At 44.6% G+C, this 15,091-nt stretch overlaps 1 protein-coding gene and 2 pseudogenes across 25 annotated transcripts in view; all 3 read left to right on the top strand.

The window, feature by feature from the left end:
• Nucleotides 1-15,091, top strand: part of LOC148072337 (protocadherin gamma-C5-like) — a 171,318-nt gene that overhangs the window by 141,038 nt on the left and 15,189 nt on the right. For 3 of the 25 annotated variants that reach the window (XM_087799915.1, XM_087799914.1, XM_087799908.1), the window contains exon 1: nt 11,848-14,484. The exons of 18 other annotated variants lie outside the window; for them this stretch is intronic. In XM_087799915.1, coding sequence (XP_087656041.1) covers nt 12,007-14,484 — 2,478 coding nt within the window. In that variant the 5' untranslated portion in view covers nt 11,848-12,006. Of the gene's footprint in view, nt 1-8,331; nt 10,893-11,847; nt 14,485-15,091 lie in introns of those variants that run through there. 4 more of the 25 variants (XM_087799916.1, XM_087799909.1, XM_087799917.1 and 1 more) reach the window with 3 other exon arrangements.
• Nucleotides 442-3,065, top strand: LOC148072339 (protocadherin gamma-C5 pseudogene; annotated as a pseudogene).
• Nucleotides 4,400-7,002, top strand: LOC148072338 (protocadherin gamma-C5 pseudogene; annotated as a pseudogene).

The raw sequence follows: 15,091 nt of genomic DNA, 5'->3' as shown, positions 1-15,091 counted from the left end.
TTATAAGCCCCCTTCAAATTGGCGGGGTCATTTTCAGCACCACAGCATTGGACAGCTCCATACTGTCCACCCCATCCCTCTCTTGTTGAATTTTCTATCTTTAAACGTTTAAAAATATATAATTTCCTGCCAAATGATTGTTTAAAATATATACATTAGTAGCGTTTATTTTTGTTTTATTACTGAATTGTTGTTGTTTTTATTTTTGATTAGTGGTCAGTAGTATTTAATAATTGTTGTCTGTGATGGTCCACTATTCGACATAAACGGCTGCTGTCTCTTTAAATCCTCGGCTCACCCTCTTATTGGCTGCCATGCCTGCTCGCTCTGCACCAATAGTGTGCACTACAGTACAAAGAGATCCATCCCCTCCTCTCGCTGCAGAAGCGGGTGATCTTCTTATTTCATTTCGCGCAGCAAGCTGGAGAGCATCATCTCATCGCCACTGAACGAATCTGGATATTTGGATTATTAACTCGAGACATGGAAAAGAATAAACCGCGTTTCACTGACGGAAAGGAAGCTTCTTCTTGTTGGATATTTATTTGCCTTTCTTCGATGGGAAACATGGAGTTATAGCGGATAAGGGATGACAAAGAGAATGGGTCAGGGAGTGAGGAGATGGCTGCCGCTGTGGTGCTGCTTCCTTTTGTGGAGGACGACTCGTGGACAGACTCGGTACAGCATCCCCGAGGAGCTCAAACCGGGTTATGTGGTAGGAAACCTTGCCAAAGATCTGGCTCTGGGACTGACAGAGATGCACGAGCGCAAGCTGCGGGTCGCATCCGATGCCCAGTATTTCAGCGTGGACGCGGGGAAGGGAGAGCTGCTGGTGAATGACAGGATAGACAGAGAGACTCTGTGTGGTCGCAGCAGCAGCTGCGTGCTGCCGTTACAGGTCGTACTTGAAAACCCGCTCAGTTTGCATCGAATAGAGGTGGAAATAAAAGATATAAACGACCATTCGCCGAGGTTTAATACTGAGGAATTATCTTTAAAAATCGCGGAATCGGCTGCAGTCGGGACGCGGTTTTCTTTAGAGAGTGCTGACGATTTAGACGTTGGACGTAATGATGTTAAATCATACACGCTGTCCAAGAACGAGTGTTTTACGTTAAAAATGAGGGAAGTCGAGGATGGAAAAATGATCCCCGATTTAGTTTTAGAAAAGCCTCTGGATCGCGAAAAAACGGCGTTTTATCAATTAACACTGACGGCGTTAGACGGAGGAAACCCGGTCATGTCCGGTACTGCTCAGATATTAATCACAGTTCTTGACATCAACGACAATTTTCCTGTATTTGATAAAAGCACATATCGAGTTTCCTTGACGGAAAACTCGCCGCGTGGTACGTTTTTAACTCATTTTAAAGCAACAGATGCAGATGAAGGACCAAACGGGGATGTAGAATTCTCCTTTGGGTCAAGAACTCCGCCTGCTATATTATCATTGTTTGATATCAACTCTTCAACCGGTGAAGTTAATTTAAAAGGTGATTTAGATTATGAAAAACAACCGACGTACAAGATCGAAGTGACGGCAAAAGACAAGGGAGCTCCTGTGATGGAGAGTCATTGTCGGCTGCAGATAGACGTTGTTGATGTCAACGATAACGCTCCAGATATCATCCTCACCTCCGAACCACAGCCGGTTCGGGAGGATTCACCGAGCGGATCAGTTGTTGCTTTGTTAAACACACGTGACGCAGACTCTGGAAACAATAGCAGAGTTACACTGCAGCTGCGCAAAGGTTCTCCTTTTACGCTACAAGCGTCATTTTCTAATAATTACGCGTTAGTCACAAGTGGACGTTTAGACCGAGAACGTTTTTCTGATTATAATATTGAGATCACAGCTACTGACTCTGGTTCTCCTCCACTGTCCAGTAAGAAAACGATCCTAGTCACCGTCACTGACGTGAATGATAATCCTCCTGTGTTCTCTCAGTCCTCCTATAACGTGTATTTGAAAGAGAACGGAGTACCAGGATCTATCCTGTACTCAGTTTCTGCTTCTGACCTGGACTCTGGGGAGAACTCTAAAATCTCTTACTCTATTCTGGACTCAAAAGTTCAGGACGTGTCGGTCTCGTCTTACGTCTACATCAACTCAGATAACGGCAGCATCTACAGCATGCACTCGTTTGACTACGAGAAGCTGAAGGTGTTTCAGATTCAGGTCCAGGCAAAGGATCAGGGCTCTCCGTCTCTCAGCAGCAACACCAGCGTCCATGTGTTCATCCTGGACCAGAACGACAACGCCCCCTCTGTCATCTACCCGTCCTCCGCCGCCCTGGGCTCCCTCTCTCATCAGAGGATGCCTCGCTCCGCTAAAGCGGGTCACCTGGTTACCAAGGTGACGGCCGTGGACGCCGACTCGGGTCATAACGCCTGGATCTCCTACAAAGTGGCGGAGGCCACAGACGCCTCTCTGTTCACGGTCAACCAGTACACAGGGGAGGTGAGGACTAAACGCTCCGTGTCCGAGCACGACGACTCCTCTCAGAGACTCCTCATAGAGATCAGAGATGATGGGGAACCGGTCCAGTCCGCCAGCGTCACCGTGTCCATCCTGCTGGAGGACGGTCTGCACGAGCCCATCTTGGACCTGAGACACAAAATATCCGAGCCCAGTAAGAAAAGCGACAGACTGGCTCTTTATCTGATCCTGTCTCTGGCCTCGGTGTCCGTGCTGTCTCTGGTGACTTTTCTCATCTTAGCGGTCAAATGCATGAGGAGCAGCAGAAGCAGTGGCGCCTGCTGCATGAGACACTCAGACTGTGACGATTACAAGAACCCCAACAGAAACCTGCAGCTCCAGCTCAACACTGATGGACCTATAAAGTATGTGGAGGTCCTGGGAGGAGACATGATGTCTCAGAGTCAGTCCTTCAGGTCCTGCATGTCTCCCATGTCAGAGTACAGTGACTTCACCTTGATCAAACCCAGCAGCACCACTGACTTTAAGGAGGTGATCAGTGTCCTGGATGCGTCTTTACCAGACAGTACCTGGACCTTTGAGAGTCAGCAGGTGAGCAGAAACTAGTTTGTATTAGAATTTATATATTTTTGGCCATAAAGATATAGGTTTGTCTATTCCGTTGATGTTCTTTTGACAACATGTCACATAGGCTTAGCAACATAGCCTTCCTTTTTCAATTGAATGTTATAAAAAATTCCCAATATAATTTAGTTAGATTTTTAAGTACGTACATATTTAAAGATAATTGCAGTATATATTTAAAATAGCAATTCTAAGATGTGATATAAAATGCCAAAAACATTATTTTTATTTCTTCTGATATTATTTGGGGTATTCTTTAACTATGTTAGTCTTTTCCGTTTGTATGTCACGCACCTGGAACTTTGAGAGTCAGCACTTGAACAGAAACTCGTTGGATTTTTTTCAGCCATATGCCTGATTTGGTTTTTACTTTTTCGTGTATGTTCTTTGAACTATAATTCACCTTATGATCATCCTCATAGTTTTTTTTATTATTATTATGTTCAGTATTACAAACATATTTCCTAAAGAATAACGAGCAGAACCTTAATTTCCTAATTATTTTTATTATAAACAATAATTTAATTTCATTATATAAGAGATAAATAAAGGAAGATAAATGCGTAACACACATTATTATTATTATTATGTGTATCATTAATATCGTTTATTGTTAAAATTAATATTCGGGACATTGATATAAACTATCATAGTCTGTCCCTTAATATTTCTTTGTTCTTTTATATTGAGGAACTGTAAGTGATGAATAAGGATGGGTTTGAAACTTGAAATATAGTTTTAGAAACGTAGTTCATTAATAGCGAATTATTTTTAAGTAACAATATATCGTATTTTGCAGCTGTATTTATATTACTTACAATGATTGCGCACTAATATTATTTTACAAAATATATATTTATATATTGTTATTAATTCGTTTTCTTTTTAGATTAAAGCACTTTAATAAGTCTGTTAAATGTGGTTCGCACAGTTTCAGCACCTCAGCAGTAGAAGGCATACGAACTATCCCGCGACCCCGTCTTACTGTATTTTTCTACGTATTTATATATATATTTTTAAATACATATTTCTGCCAGATTAATACTAAAAATATATTTGCTATTATTTGTTTGTGTTTTATAAATGTATTTTGTTATGTTGTCTATCAAAGGGCAGTTATATTTAATATTTCTGTTGTCTCTCGTGATGGTTGATCATTTTACACAAATGGCTGCTGTGTCTTTAAATATCTGGCACACCCTGCTCCTATTGGCTCTGTGAATGAACGATAGACCAATGAAAGCTCGAGCTGTACAAAGAGATCTGCTGGCTCCTCTGCAGCTTCAGCAGCATTAACTCTCCCATTCGAACGTGAGATGGCTTCTTTGTCAACACCTCCGTTTCGCCATGTTATTTCCTGATCGTGGTTAAGGATTACGTTTTCACGGAGATGGATGACGGATATTTTCTAGCGAATCTTGACGCGAGTCTCTCCTAACGGCTCGAGGATGACAAAGGGAGGTGGATTTAAAATCTGGAGATGGAAGGCGCTTTGGTGGCATCATTTCTTCCTCCTGTGGACTTCGATCCACGGGCAGACTCGATACAGCATTCTCGAGGAACTAACACCGGGATCCGTGGTGGGAAATATTGCCAAAGATCTGGGTCTGGGGCTGGCCGAGGTCGTGGAGCGTAAATTACGCGTCGCCTCCGACGCCGGGGTGCAGCACTTCAGCGTGGACGCGGGGAAGGGAGAGCTGCTGGTGAACGACAGGATCGACAGAGAGACTCTGTGCGGACAAAGCAGCAGCTGCGTCCTTCCTCTGCAGGTTGTGGTGGACAAACCGCTACAGATGCATCGAGTGCAGGTGGAAATCCAGGACATTAACGACAACTCTCCCGTGTTCCCGTCGCAAGATATTATTTTAAACATTTCCGAGTCGACGTCGGCGGGCGCGCGGTTCTCGCTGGAGGCCGCACAAGATCTCGATTTTGGCGTGAACTCGGTGAGATCTTACAGTTTAAGTAAAGATGATTTCTTCGCGTTAAAGGTGAAAGATATGGCCGGTGGACGTAAAGTCCCTGAGCTGATTCTTTCCAAGTCCCTCGATAGGGAGACAAAAGCGCGACATCAGCTTCAACTCACTGCTCTGGACGGAGGAAATCCGGTTAAATCTGGTACTGCTCGAATTATAATAAACGTTTTTGACATTAATGATAATTTCCCCGTTTTTGATAATCACATGTACAAGGTTTCAATAAGCGAAAATAGCGCAAAAGGTTCGTCTATTTTGACTCTTGCGGCTAAAGATATCGACGAGGGCCCGAACGGCGAGTTAGAATATTTATTCGGAACACACACACCAGATTCCGTTTCTTCCGTTTTTAAAATTGATCCTCAATCTGGCGAAATAATTCTCGTGGGAAAGTTAGATTTTGAAACGAACGAAAACTACGAGATTGACATTACGGCTAAAGACAAAGGAACTCCGAGGATGGAGGGACACTGCACGGTCCAAATTGACGTGTTAGATGTGAACGACAATGCTCCGGATATATTCCTGACTTCCCCACCGAACCCTGTCCCTGAGAATTCACCCAAGGGCACAGTAGTAGCTCTGATCAACGTCCGAGACCTCGACTCAGGTGAGAACGGAAAAGTAGTTTTAAAACTACCGAAAGATTTACCTTTCGAATTAAAACACTCGTTTTCCGACAGTTACACGCTCGTTACCAGTGGAGCTCTGGACCGAGAGAGGGTCGCAGTTTATAATATTGAAATAACAGGGACTGATCTAGGGAGCCCTTCTTTATCGTCTAGAAAATCAATTCATGTCACCGTCACTGACGTGAATGATAATCCTCCTGTGTTCTCTCAGTCCTCCTATAACGTCTATTTAAAAGAGAACGGAGTACCAGGATCTATCCTGTACTCAGTTTCTGCTTCTGACCTGGACTCTGGGGAGAACTCTAAAATCTCTTACTCTATTCTGGACTCTAAAGTTCAGGACGTGTCGGTCTCGTCTTACGTCTACATCAACTCAGATAACGGCAGCATCTACAGCATGCACTCGTTTGACTACGAGAAGCTGAAGGTGTTTCAGATTCAGGTCCAGGCAAAGGATCAGGGCTCTCCGTCTCTCAGCAGCAACACCAGCGTCCATGTGTTCATCCTGGACCAGAACGACAACGCCCCCTCTGTCATCTACCCGTCCTCCGCCGCCCTGGGCTCCCTCTCTCATCAGAGGATGCCCCGCTCCGCTAAAGCGGGTCACCTGGTTACCAAGGTGACGGCCGTGGACGCCGACTCGGGTCATAACGCCTGGATCTCCTACAAAGTGGCGGAGGCCACAGACGCCTCTCTGTTCACGGTCAACCAGTACACAGGGGAGGTGAGGACTAAACGCTCCGTGTCCGAGCATGACGACTCCTCTCAGAGACTCCTCATAGAGATCAGAGATGATGGGGAACCGGTCCAGTCCGCCAGCGTCACCGTGTCCATCCTGCTGGAGGACGGTCTGCACGAGCCCATCTTGGACCTGAGACACAAAATATCTGAGCCCAGTAAGAAAAGCGACAGACTGGCTCTTTATCTGATGCTGTCTCTGGCCTCGGTGTCCGTGCTGTCTCTGGTGACTTTTCTCATCTTAGCGGTCAAATGCATGAGGAGCAGCAGAAGCAGCGGCGCCTGCTGCATGAGACACTCAGACTGTGACGATTACAAGAACCCCAACAGAAACCTGCAGCTCCAGCTCAACACTGATGGACCTATAAAGTACGTGGAGGTCCTGGGAGGAGACATGATGTCTCAGAGTCAGTCCTTCAGGTCCTGCATGTCTCCCATGTCAGAGTACAGTGACTTCACCTTGATCAAACCCAGCAGCACCACCGACTTTAAGGAGGTGATCAGTGTCCTGGATGCGTCTTTACCAGACAGTACCTGGACCTTTGAGAGTCAGCAGGTGAGCAGATCGAAATGTTGAGTTGTCGTGCGTCAGTGTTGAACCTGCAGAGCTCATTTTATTGAGGCAGAAGTGGTGCTGCTATTTGGAACACTTGTAACATTTTAAAGCAATATAGTTGTAATAAAACACACACACACACACACACACACACACACACACACACACACACACACACACACACACATAACACGCACGCAGACCGTAACACCTACACACACAATAACATGTTATAAAACACTATATGTGGTGCAAGTGCAAGATACTTTATTTTGAATGTGACGTGCTAATTTTGTATCGAAACACGAGTTAACACGCCTGTGTACCTATAGTTTTTCTGTACCTATGAGATAAATATTTTATTATGAACCACGAAATAATGAGTTGAATTTGATTTCAAACTAAATACTTTCACAGCATTTCAAGACTTGAAATGCAATAAAATGTTGGGTTTTATTTGAGCAATTAATCGTTTAAAAGCTGTCGTCTTGAGATATTCCAGAAGGTGTTTTATTTCAGAATCAGAAATTCTATTGTCAGTGTTGTCAACACAACATAGGAATTTCTGTGGTGTCAGTACAGAATAAAGTGAGAAATAACACAGAAAATAAACAATAGAAAAAACAGAACCAAGCTTCAAGGCATTTTAACATTTTAAATATCTCGATAAATTAATTACCTTGATAATTATCCACAAATGTCTTAAGATACAGCACTTGGACCTGTAATGGTTACAAGAGGAACAGAAATAATATAAAAGATGTTGGCCAAGTAAAATCTTAATTCATAAAATACCAATAAAATGATATAAACTGCATATCTAATTTAATGTAATGTGACGTATATTTCAGCACACATTTAATGTTCATATTTTGTGGGGTGCGATCAAAGTTGTAATAATAATAATATTGTTCAGTGTTGTATTTAACTTATTTGAAGGCTTGTAGTACTGTGTGTATGCTTTGGTGTGTGTGAGTGTTTGTGTGTGTTGTGAAAACGTATTTAAACTTTTCAGTATATAAATAATAATGGTGTAATATATTTAAAGGTACATATGAAATACATGCGGTAAAATATTGGTTTATTTATGTTTTTAATGAAGGAAAACAAAACGATTATTCTCATTTCAACACAGAGGGGGAGAGAGAGTGTGTTTCTCTGAGCTGCTCTGAGTTGGAGCTGAAGCTCAGAATTGCTTCTCTCTGATTGGTCGCCGAGCTGTCCTCTGCGAGCCAATCACACGCAGAACTGTACAAAGAGATCTCATGCTTCCCCCCTCATCCTCTCTCCTCCTCATAGCGCTCAGGTCTCACATCTGACGAGGACATGCGCGATCACGAAGCCACTCGGATTATTAGTGGTTAATTGTTCGTCTATTTAGGATCTTCTCGGATGTTTCTCTCGATGGGGTGATCAGCAGGACCATGTACTGAGGATTAGTTCGAGCTAAAATGCCTTCTAATGGATCAGAGATGACAAAGAGGACCGGGTGCCGAGACTGGAGATGGATGCTGCTCTGGTGGCATCATTTCTTCCTCCTGTGGACCACAGCGGATTCACAGACTCGGTACAGCATTCCGGAGGAGCTAAAACAAGGATCCGTGGTGGGATATTTGGCCAAAGATTTAGGACTAGGAATATCTGAACTGTTTGATCGCAAACTGCGCGTCGCGGCGGAGGCTGGGGAGCAGCACTTCAGCGTGGACGTGGAGAAGGGAGAGCTGCTGGTGAACGACAGGATCGACAGAGAGACTCTGTGCGGACAAAGCAGCAGCTGCGTTCTCCCGCTGCAGGTTATAACCGAGAATCCGCTCCAGTTGCACCGCATCGAAGTCGAAATCAAAGACATAAACGACAATTCTCCGACGTTTAAAACGGAGCAAAGACAATTAAAAATCGCAGAATCCACCGCGACGGGGACAAAAATACCGCTAGACGCCGCGCAGGATTTAGATGTGGGTTTAAATTCAGTCAAGTCTTATACTCTCAGTAAAAACGAGTGTTTTAGTTTAAAAATCAAAGAGTTATCGGGCGACAGACGAGTCCCGGAGTTGGTGCTCGAAAAATCGCTCGATAGAGAAAAACAAAGCGTGCATCGCTTATTGTTAACGGCTCTGGACGGAGGAAATCCGGCCAGAACCGGTACTACCAGTATTATAATAACCGTACTTGATATAAATGATAATATCCCCGTTTTTAAAAGCCCGATTTACAACGCGACTGTGTATGAAAATAGCGCCGTAGGTGCGTTAGTAGTCAAAGTGGAAGCGACAGACGCGGACGAGGGAGTGAACGGAGAAATTCAATATTCGTTCGGAGAAGACACGCCTCTTTCTTTGTTGTCTGTTTTCCGGTTAAACTCCGTCTCCGGTGAGATGACGTTAGTTGGGCCGTTAGATTATGAGAGAGGTGCTGTGCACGACATTTCCATCACTGCGAAGGACAAAGGGGTTCCAGAGATGGAGGGCCACTGTCGTGTGCAGGTGCATGTTGTTGATGTAAACGACAATCCTCCGGAGATCGTGCTCACTTCAAACCCGAACCCGATACCTGAGGACGCACCTAAAGGCACCGTGGTGGCGCTGATCGCTGCTAAAGACTTAGATTCCGGTGATAACGGGAAAGTGACATTACAGCTGTTAAACAGTCCTTTATTCAGATTAAAACCCTCGTTTTCAAACAATTATGCACTTGTTACTAACGGAGTTTTGGATCGAGAAAAGTTTCATGAGTATAATATTGAGATCACAGCTACTGACTCTGGTTCTCCTCCACTGTCCAGTAAGAAAACGATCCCAGTCACCGTCACTGACGTGAATGATAATCCTCCTGTGTTCTCTCAGTCCTCCTATAACGTCTATTTGAAAGAGAACGGAGTACCAGGATCTATCCTGTACTCAGTTTCTGCTTCTGACCTGGACTCTGGGGAGAACTCTAAAATCTCTTACTCTATTCTGGACTCTAAAGTTCAGGACGTGTCGGTCTCGTCTTACGTCTACATCAACTCAGATAACGGCAGCATCTACAGCATGCACTCGTTTGACTACGAGAAGCTGAAGGTGTTTCAGATTCAGGTCCAGGCAAAGGATCAGGGCTCTCCGTCTCTCAGCAGCAACAGCAGCGTCCATGTGTTCATCCTGGACCAGAACGACAACGCCCCCTCTGTCATCTACCCGTCCTCCGCCGCCCTGGGCTCCCTCTCTCATCAGAGGATGCCCCGCTCCGCCAAAGCGGGTCACCTGGTTACCAAGGTGACGGCCGTGGACGCCGACTCGGGTCATAACGCCTGGATCTCCTACAAAGTGGCGGAGGCCACAGACGCCTCTCTGTTCACGGTCAACCAGTACACAGGGGAGGTGAGGACTAAACGCTCCGTGTCCGAGCACGACGACTCCTCTCAGAGACTCCTCATAGAGATCAGAGATGATGGAGAACCGGTCCAGTCCGCCAGCGTCACCGTGTCCATCCTGCTGGAGGACGGTCTGCACGAGCCCATCTTGGACCTGAGACACAAAATATCCGAGCCCAGTAAGAAAAGCGACAGACTGGCTCTTTATCTGATGCTGTCTCTGGCCTCGGTGTCCGTGCTGTCTCTGGTGACTTTTCTCATCTTAGCGGTCAAATGCATGAGGAGCAGCAGAAGCAGCGGCGCCTGCTGCATGAGACACTCAGACTGTGACGATTACAAGAACCCCAACAGAAACCTGCAGCTCCAGCTCAACACTGATGGACCTATAAAGTATGTGGAGGTCCTGGGAGGAGACATGATGTCTCAGAGTCAGTCCTTCAGGTCCTGCATGTCTCCCATGTCAGAGTACAGTGACTTCACCTTGATCAAACCCAGCAGCACCACCGACTTTAAGGAGGTGATCAGTGTCCTGGATGCTTCTTTACCGGACAGTACCTGGACCTTTGAGAGTCAGCAGGTGAGCAGGAAATGAGTCATTTATATGATCGGTTATATTTAGAAAGAAATATTTTCTTTTATTGAAACATATCTTGATTAAAAAAGTAACGTTGGTTAACTTCACAAATTATTATTAGTATTATTAAATGATTACTATTATTAAAATTTGAATTGTTATTTTAAATAAAAAGAATGTAGTCACCTTAACTCCAGTTACAAATTAAATTCTTATCCATACTAAGTAATTTATTTTTATTCGCAAAACTACTCTTCAAAACGTAACACCCTGGATTGTATCACAAATATTGTCTAATGCAAGCTTTTATTTATTTTGTTTGAGGCTTTCAGAAAAACAAAGACATAATACATACGTATATATTTGCATAATACATCTTACGTGCTTCAAACTTTACTTTTAATTTTACAAAACATGACGATAAATCCTACATTAGTGATGTCAACGAACGTCAAGTGTTTGGACACAGTTTCAGCACCACAGCGGTGGACAGCGACTTTGCGGCCTGTGCGACCAGTGTGTGAGCAGAAGAGGGATTTCGTTCATTTGAAGGCCTTTTTTAAATTAAATAAAGAATAGAAAGGTTTGATAATAAAGGCTTAAATTATTGGATTATTTTTAAAGAATTCCAAAGTACAATAACAAGGTGATTCGTGTAAAATTGAGCTTTGCTTTCTATTTCGTTTTTTTGTTTATTTCGTTTTTTAAATTCCGAATGTGAACTATTTAACATTTTATGCAAAATATACTTTAATTAATGACTATTTAAACTCATATTTAGTAGTTTTCTCGTCTATGATGATCTTGCAGACGTGTGTGTGTGTGTGTGTGTGTCAGTGCAGCTTATTCCCTCTCATTGGATGAACATGATGGAGTCTGTAGACCAATAGCAGCGAGAACTGTACAAAGAGATCCACTCCTCCTCCTCCCCACCTCATTCTCACGGCAACAGAGCTCGAAGGATGGACGAGGAGAAGCTAAATGTCTCTTTTCGTTACAGACTTGCGTCTTATTTTATTTTGAATTTAGGCGATGAGAAGTTCTTATTTTAGCAGTCCACGTCGCGCGTTCGGAGTATGGATTTCTATCTCGTGTGCGCTCTTTATTTGGATTAACAATGGCTCATTTGACTGACTCGGGGATGACAAAGAGGACCGGGTGTCGAGGCTGGAGATGGCAGACGCTTTGGTGGCATTATTTCTTCTTTTTGTGGAGTACGGTCGACGCGCAGACTCGTTACAGCATCCCGGAGGAGCTAAAGCAAGGATCCGTGGTGGGGAATATTGCCAAAGATTTGGGTCTAGGGCTGACGGAGATTTTTGACCGTAAATTGCAAGTCGCATCCGACGCCGGGGAGCGGTACTTCAGCGTGGACGTGGCGAAGGGAGAGCTGCTGGTGGATGAGAGGATAGACAGAGAGGCTCTGTGTGGTCGCAGCAGCAGCTGCGTTCTTCCCCTGCAAGTGGTCGTCGAAGACCCGCTGCAGTTGCATCGAATCGAGATAGAAATAAGAGACATTAATGACAACTCGCCGAGTTTCGTTTCTAGAGAAATATTATTAAATATAGCGGAGTCTGCCGCCGTCGGTACGCGATTTCCTCTGGAGAGCGCGGATGATCCCGACGTTGGTAGCAACTCTATCAAGTCGTATTCTCTCAGTAAAAACGAGTGCTTTTCCCTTAAATTAAAAGAGATTGAGGGAGGAAACACCATTCCCGAACTTTTTCTGGAAAAACCTCTTGATAGAGAGAAAAATGCCGTTCACAAAATACTACTTACAGCGGTAGATGGTGGAAATCCAGCGCGATCTGGAACATCACAGATAATCATTAATGTACTAGATAGTAATGACAATATCCCAGTGTTTGAAAATAATCTTTATAAAGTAGCACTGAGCGAAAATTCACTCAAAGGAGCGCTTGTTGTTAAAGTAAAGGCCACAGACGCAGACGAAGGTTTAAACGGGGAAATTGAATATTCATTTGCATCTCGAACCCCCGAATCTGTTTTATCAATTTTTAATATTAATGGTCTAACAGGTGAAATCACACTTAGGGGACAGTTAGACTACGAAACCACAAAGACTTATGACGTCGATGTGACAGCTAAAGACAAAGGCAGCCCAGTAATGGAGGGTCACTGCCGCGTAAAAATTGATATTACTGACTTCAATGATAACGCACCGGACATTGTTCTTAAATCTCAACCAAAACCGGTTCGGGAAGACGCGCCGAGCGGCACCGTCGTGGCCCTCATCAGTGCGCGAGATCTGGACTCGGGTGACAACGGGAAAGTGACGTTAGAACTGAGAGAAGGATCTCCTTTTAACCTGAAACCGTCTTTTTCCAATAACTACGCTCTGATCACCAGCGGCGCGTTAGACAGAGAGAAGTGCTGGAATTATAATATTGAGATCACAGCTACTGACTCTGGTTCTCCTCCACTGTCCAGTAAGAAAACGATCCCAGTCACCGTCACTGACGTGAATGATAATCCTCCTGTGTTCTCTCAGTCCTCCTACAACGTCTATTTGAAAGAGAACGGAGTACCAGGATCTATCCTGTACTCAGTTTCTGCTTCTGACCTGGACTCTGGGGAGAACTCTAAAATCTCTTACTCTATTCTGGACTCTAAAGTTCAGGACGTGTCGGTCTCGTCTTACGTCTACATCAACTCAGATAACGGCAGCATCTACAGCATGCACTCGTTTGACTACGAGAAGCTGAAGGTGTTTCAGATTCAGGTCCAGGCAAAGGATCAGGGCTCTCCGTCTCTCAGCAGCAACACCAGCGTCCATGTGTTCATCCTGGACCAGAACGACAACGCCCCCTCGGTCATCTACCCGTCCTCCGCCGCCCTGGGCTCCCTCTCTCATCAGAGGATGCCCCGCTCCGCTAAAGCGGGTCACCTGGTTACCAAGGTGACGGCCGTGGACGCCGACTCGGGTCATAACGCCTGGATCTCCTACAAAGTGGCGGAGGCCACAGACGCTTCTCTGTTCACGGTCAACCAGTACACAGGGGAGGTGAGGACTAAACGCTCCGTGTCCGAGCACGACGACTCCTCTCAGAGACTCCTCATAGAGATCAGAGATGATGGGGAACCGGTCCAGTCCGCCAGCGTCACCGTGTCCATCCTGCTGGAGGACGGTCTGCACGAGCCCATCTTGGACCTGAGACACAAAATATCCGAGCCCAGTAAGAAAAGCGACAGACTGGCTCTTTATCTGATGCTGTCTCTGGCCTCGGTGTCCGTGCTGTCTCTGGTGACTTTTCTCATCTTAGCGGTCAAATGCATGAGGAGCAGCAGAAGCAGCGGCGCCTGCTGCATGAGACACTCAGACTGTGACGATTACAAGAACCCCAACAGAAACCTGCAGCTCCAGCTCAACACTGATGGACCTATAAAGTATGTGGAGGTCCTGGGAGGAGACATGATGTCTCAGAGTCAGTCCTTCAGGTCCTGCATGTCTCCCATGTCAGAGTACAGTGACTTCACCTTGATCAAACCCAGCAGCACCACCGACTTTAAGGAGGTGATCAGTGTCCTGGATGCGTCTTTACCAGACAGTACCTGGACCTTTGAGAGTCAGCAGGTGAGCAGACCGAGATGTTGAGTTGTTGTGCGTCAGTGTTGAACCTGCAGAGCTGCTTTTATTTGAGGAAGAAGAGGTGCTGCTTTTAGAACACTTGTAACATTTTAAAGCAATATATTCGTAATCAAACACACACATACACGCATAACACAGACACACACATGCATAACACACACACGCACACACACGCATAACACAGACACAAACACGCATGACACAGACACACACACACACACACACACATAACACACACAGACCGTAACACCTACACACACCAACACACACACACACAATGTTATAAAACACTATATGTGGTGCAAGTGCGAAATAGTTTATTTTGAATGTGACCTACGATTTTTGATGCCTCCATTTTTGTCCATTGGATGATAACTATTTTTCCTGGTGTTACTTTAATTTAAGGTGACCTGTAAATGAATGCTTCAATTTTTTACGGGGTTCTTTTAATATTGTTGTCCATTTATCTAAATTGATTTAATAAACAATAAAACGTATGAAAGCATAAATCAAATATCCTTAAATACACTCTTCTTCATTAAAGTATTTAAGCAGTTCACAAAACACAAAATAAATACATAAAAGTATAAAA

This window comes from Callionymus lyra, chromosome 9, assembly GCF_982586985.1.
Source record: "Callionymus lyra chromosome 9, fCalLyr1.hap1.1, whole genome shotgun sequence".
Classification (NCBI taxonomy): Eukaryota; Metazoa; Chordata; class Actinopteri; order Syngnathiformes; family Callionymidae; genus Callionymus; species Callionymus lyra.
Note: the sequence above shows the minus strand (reverse complement) of the source record. Positions and strands in the feature narration are given on the sequence as shown.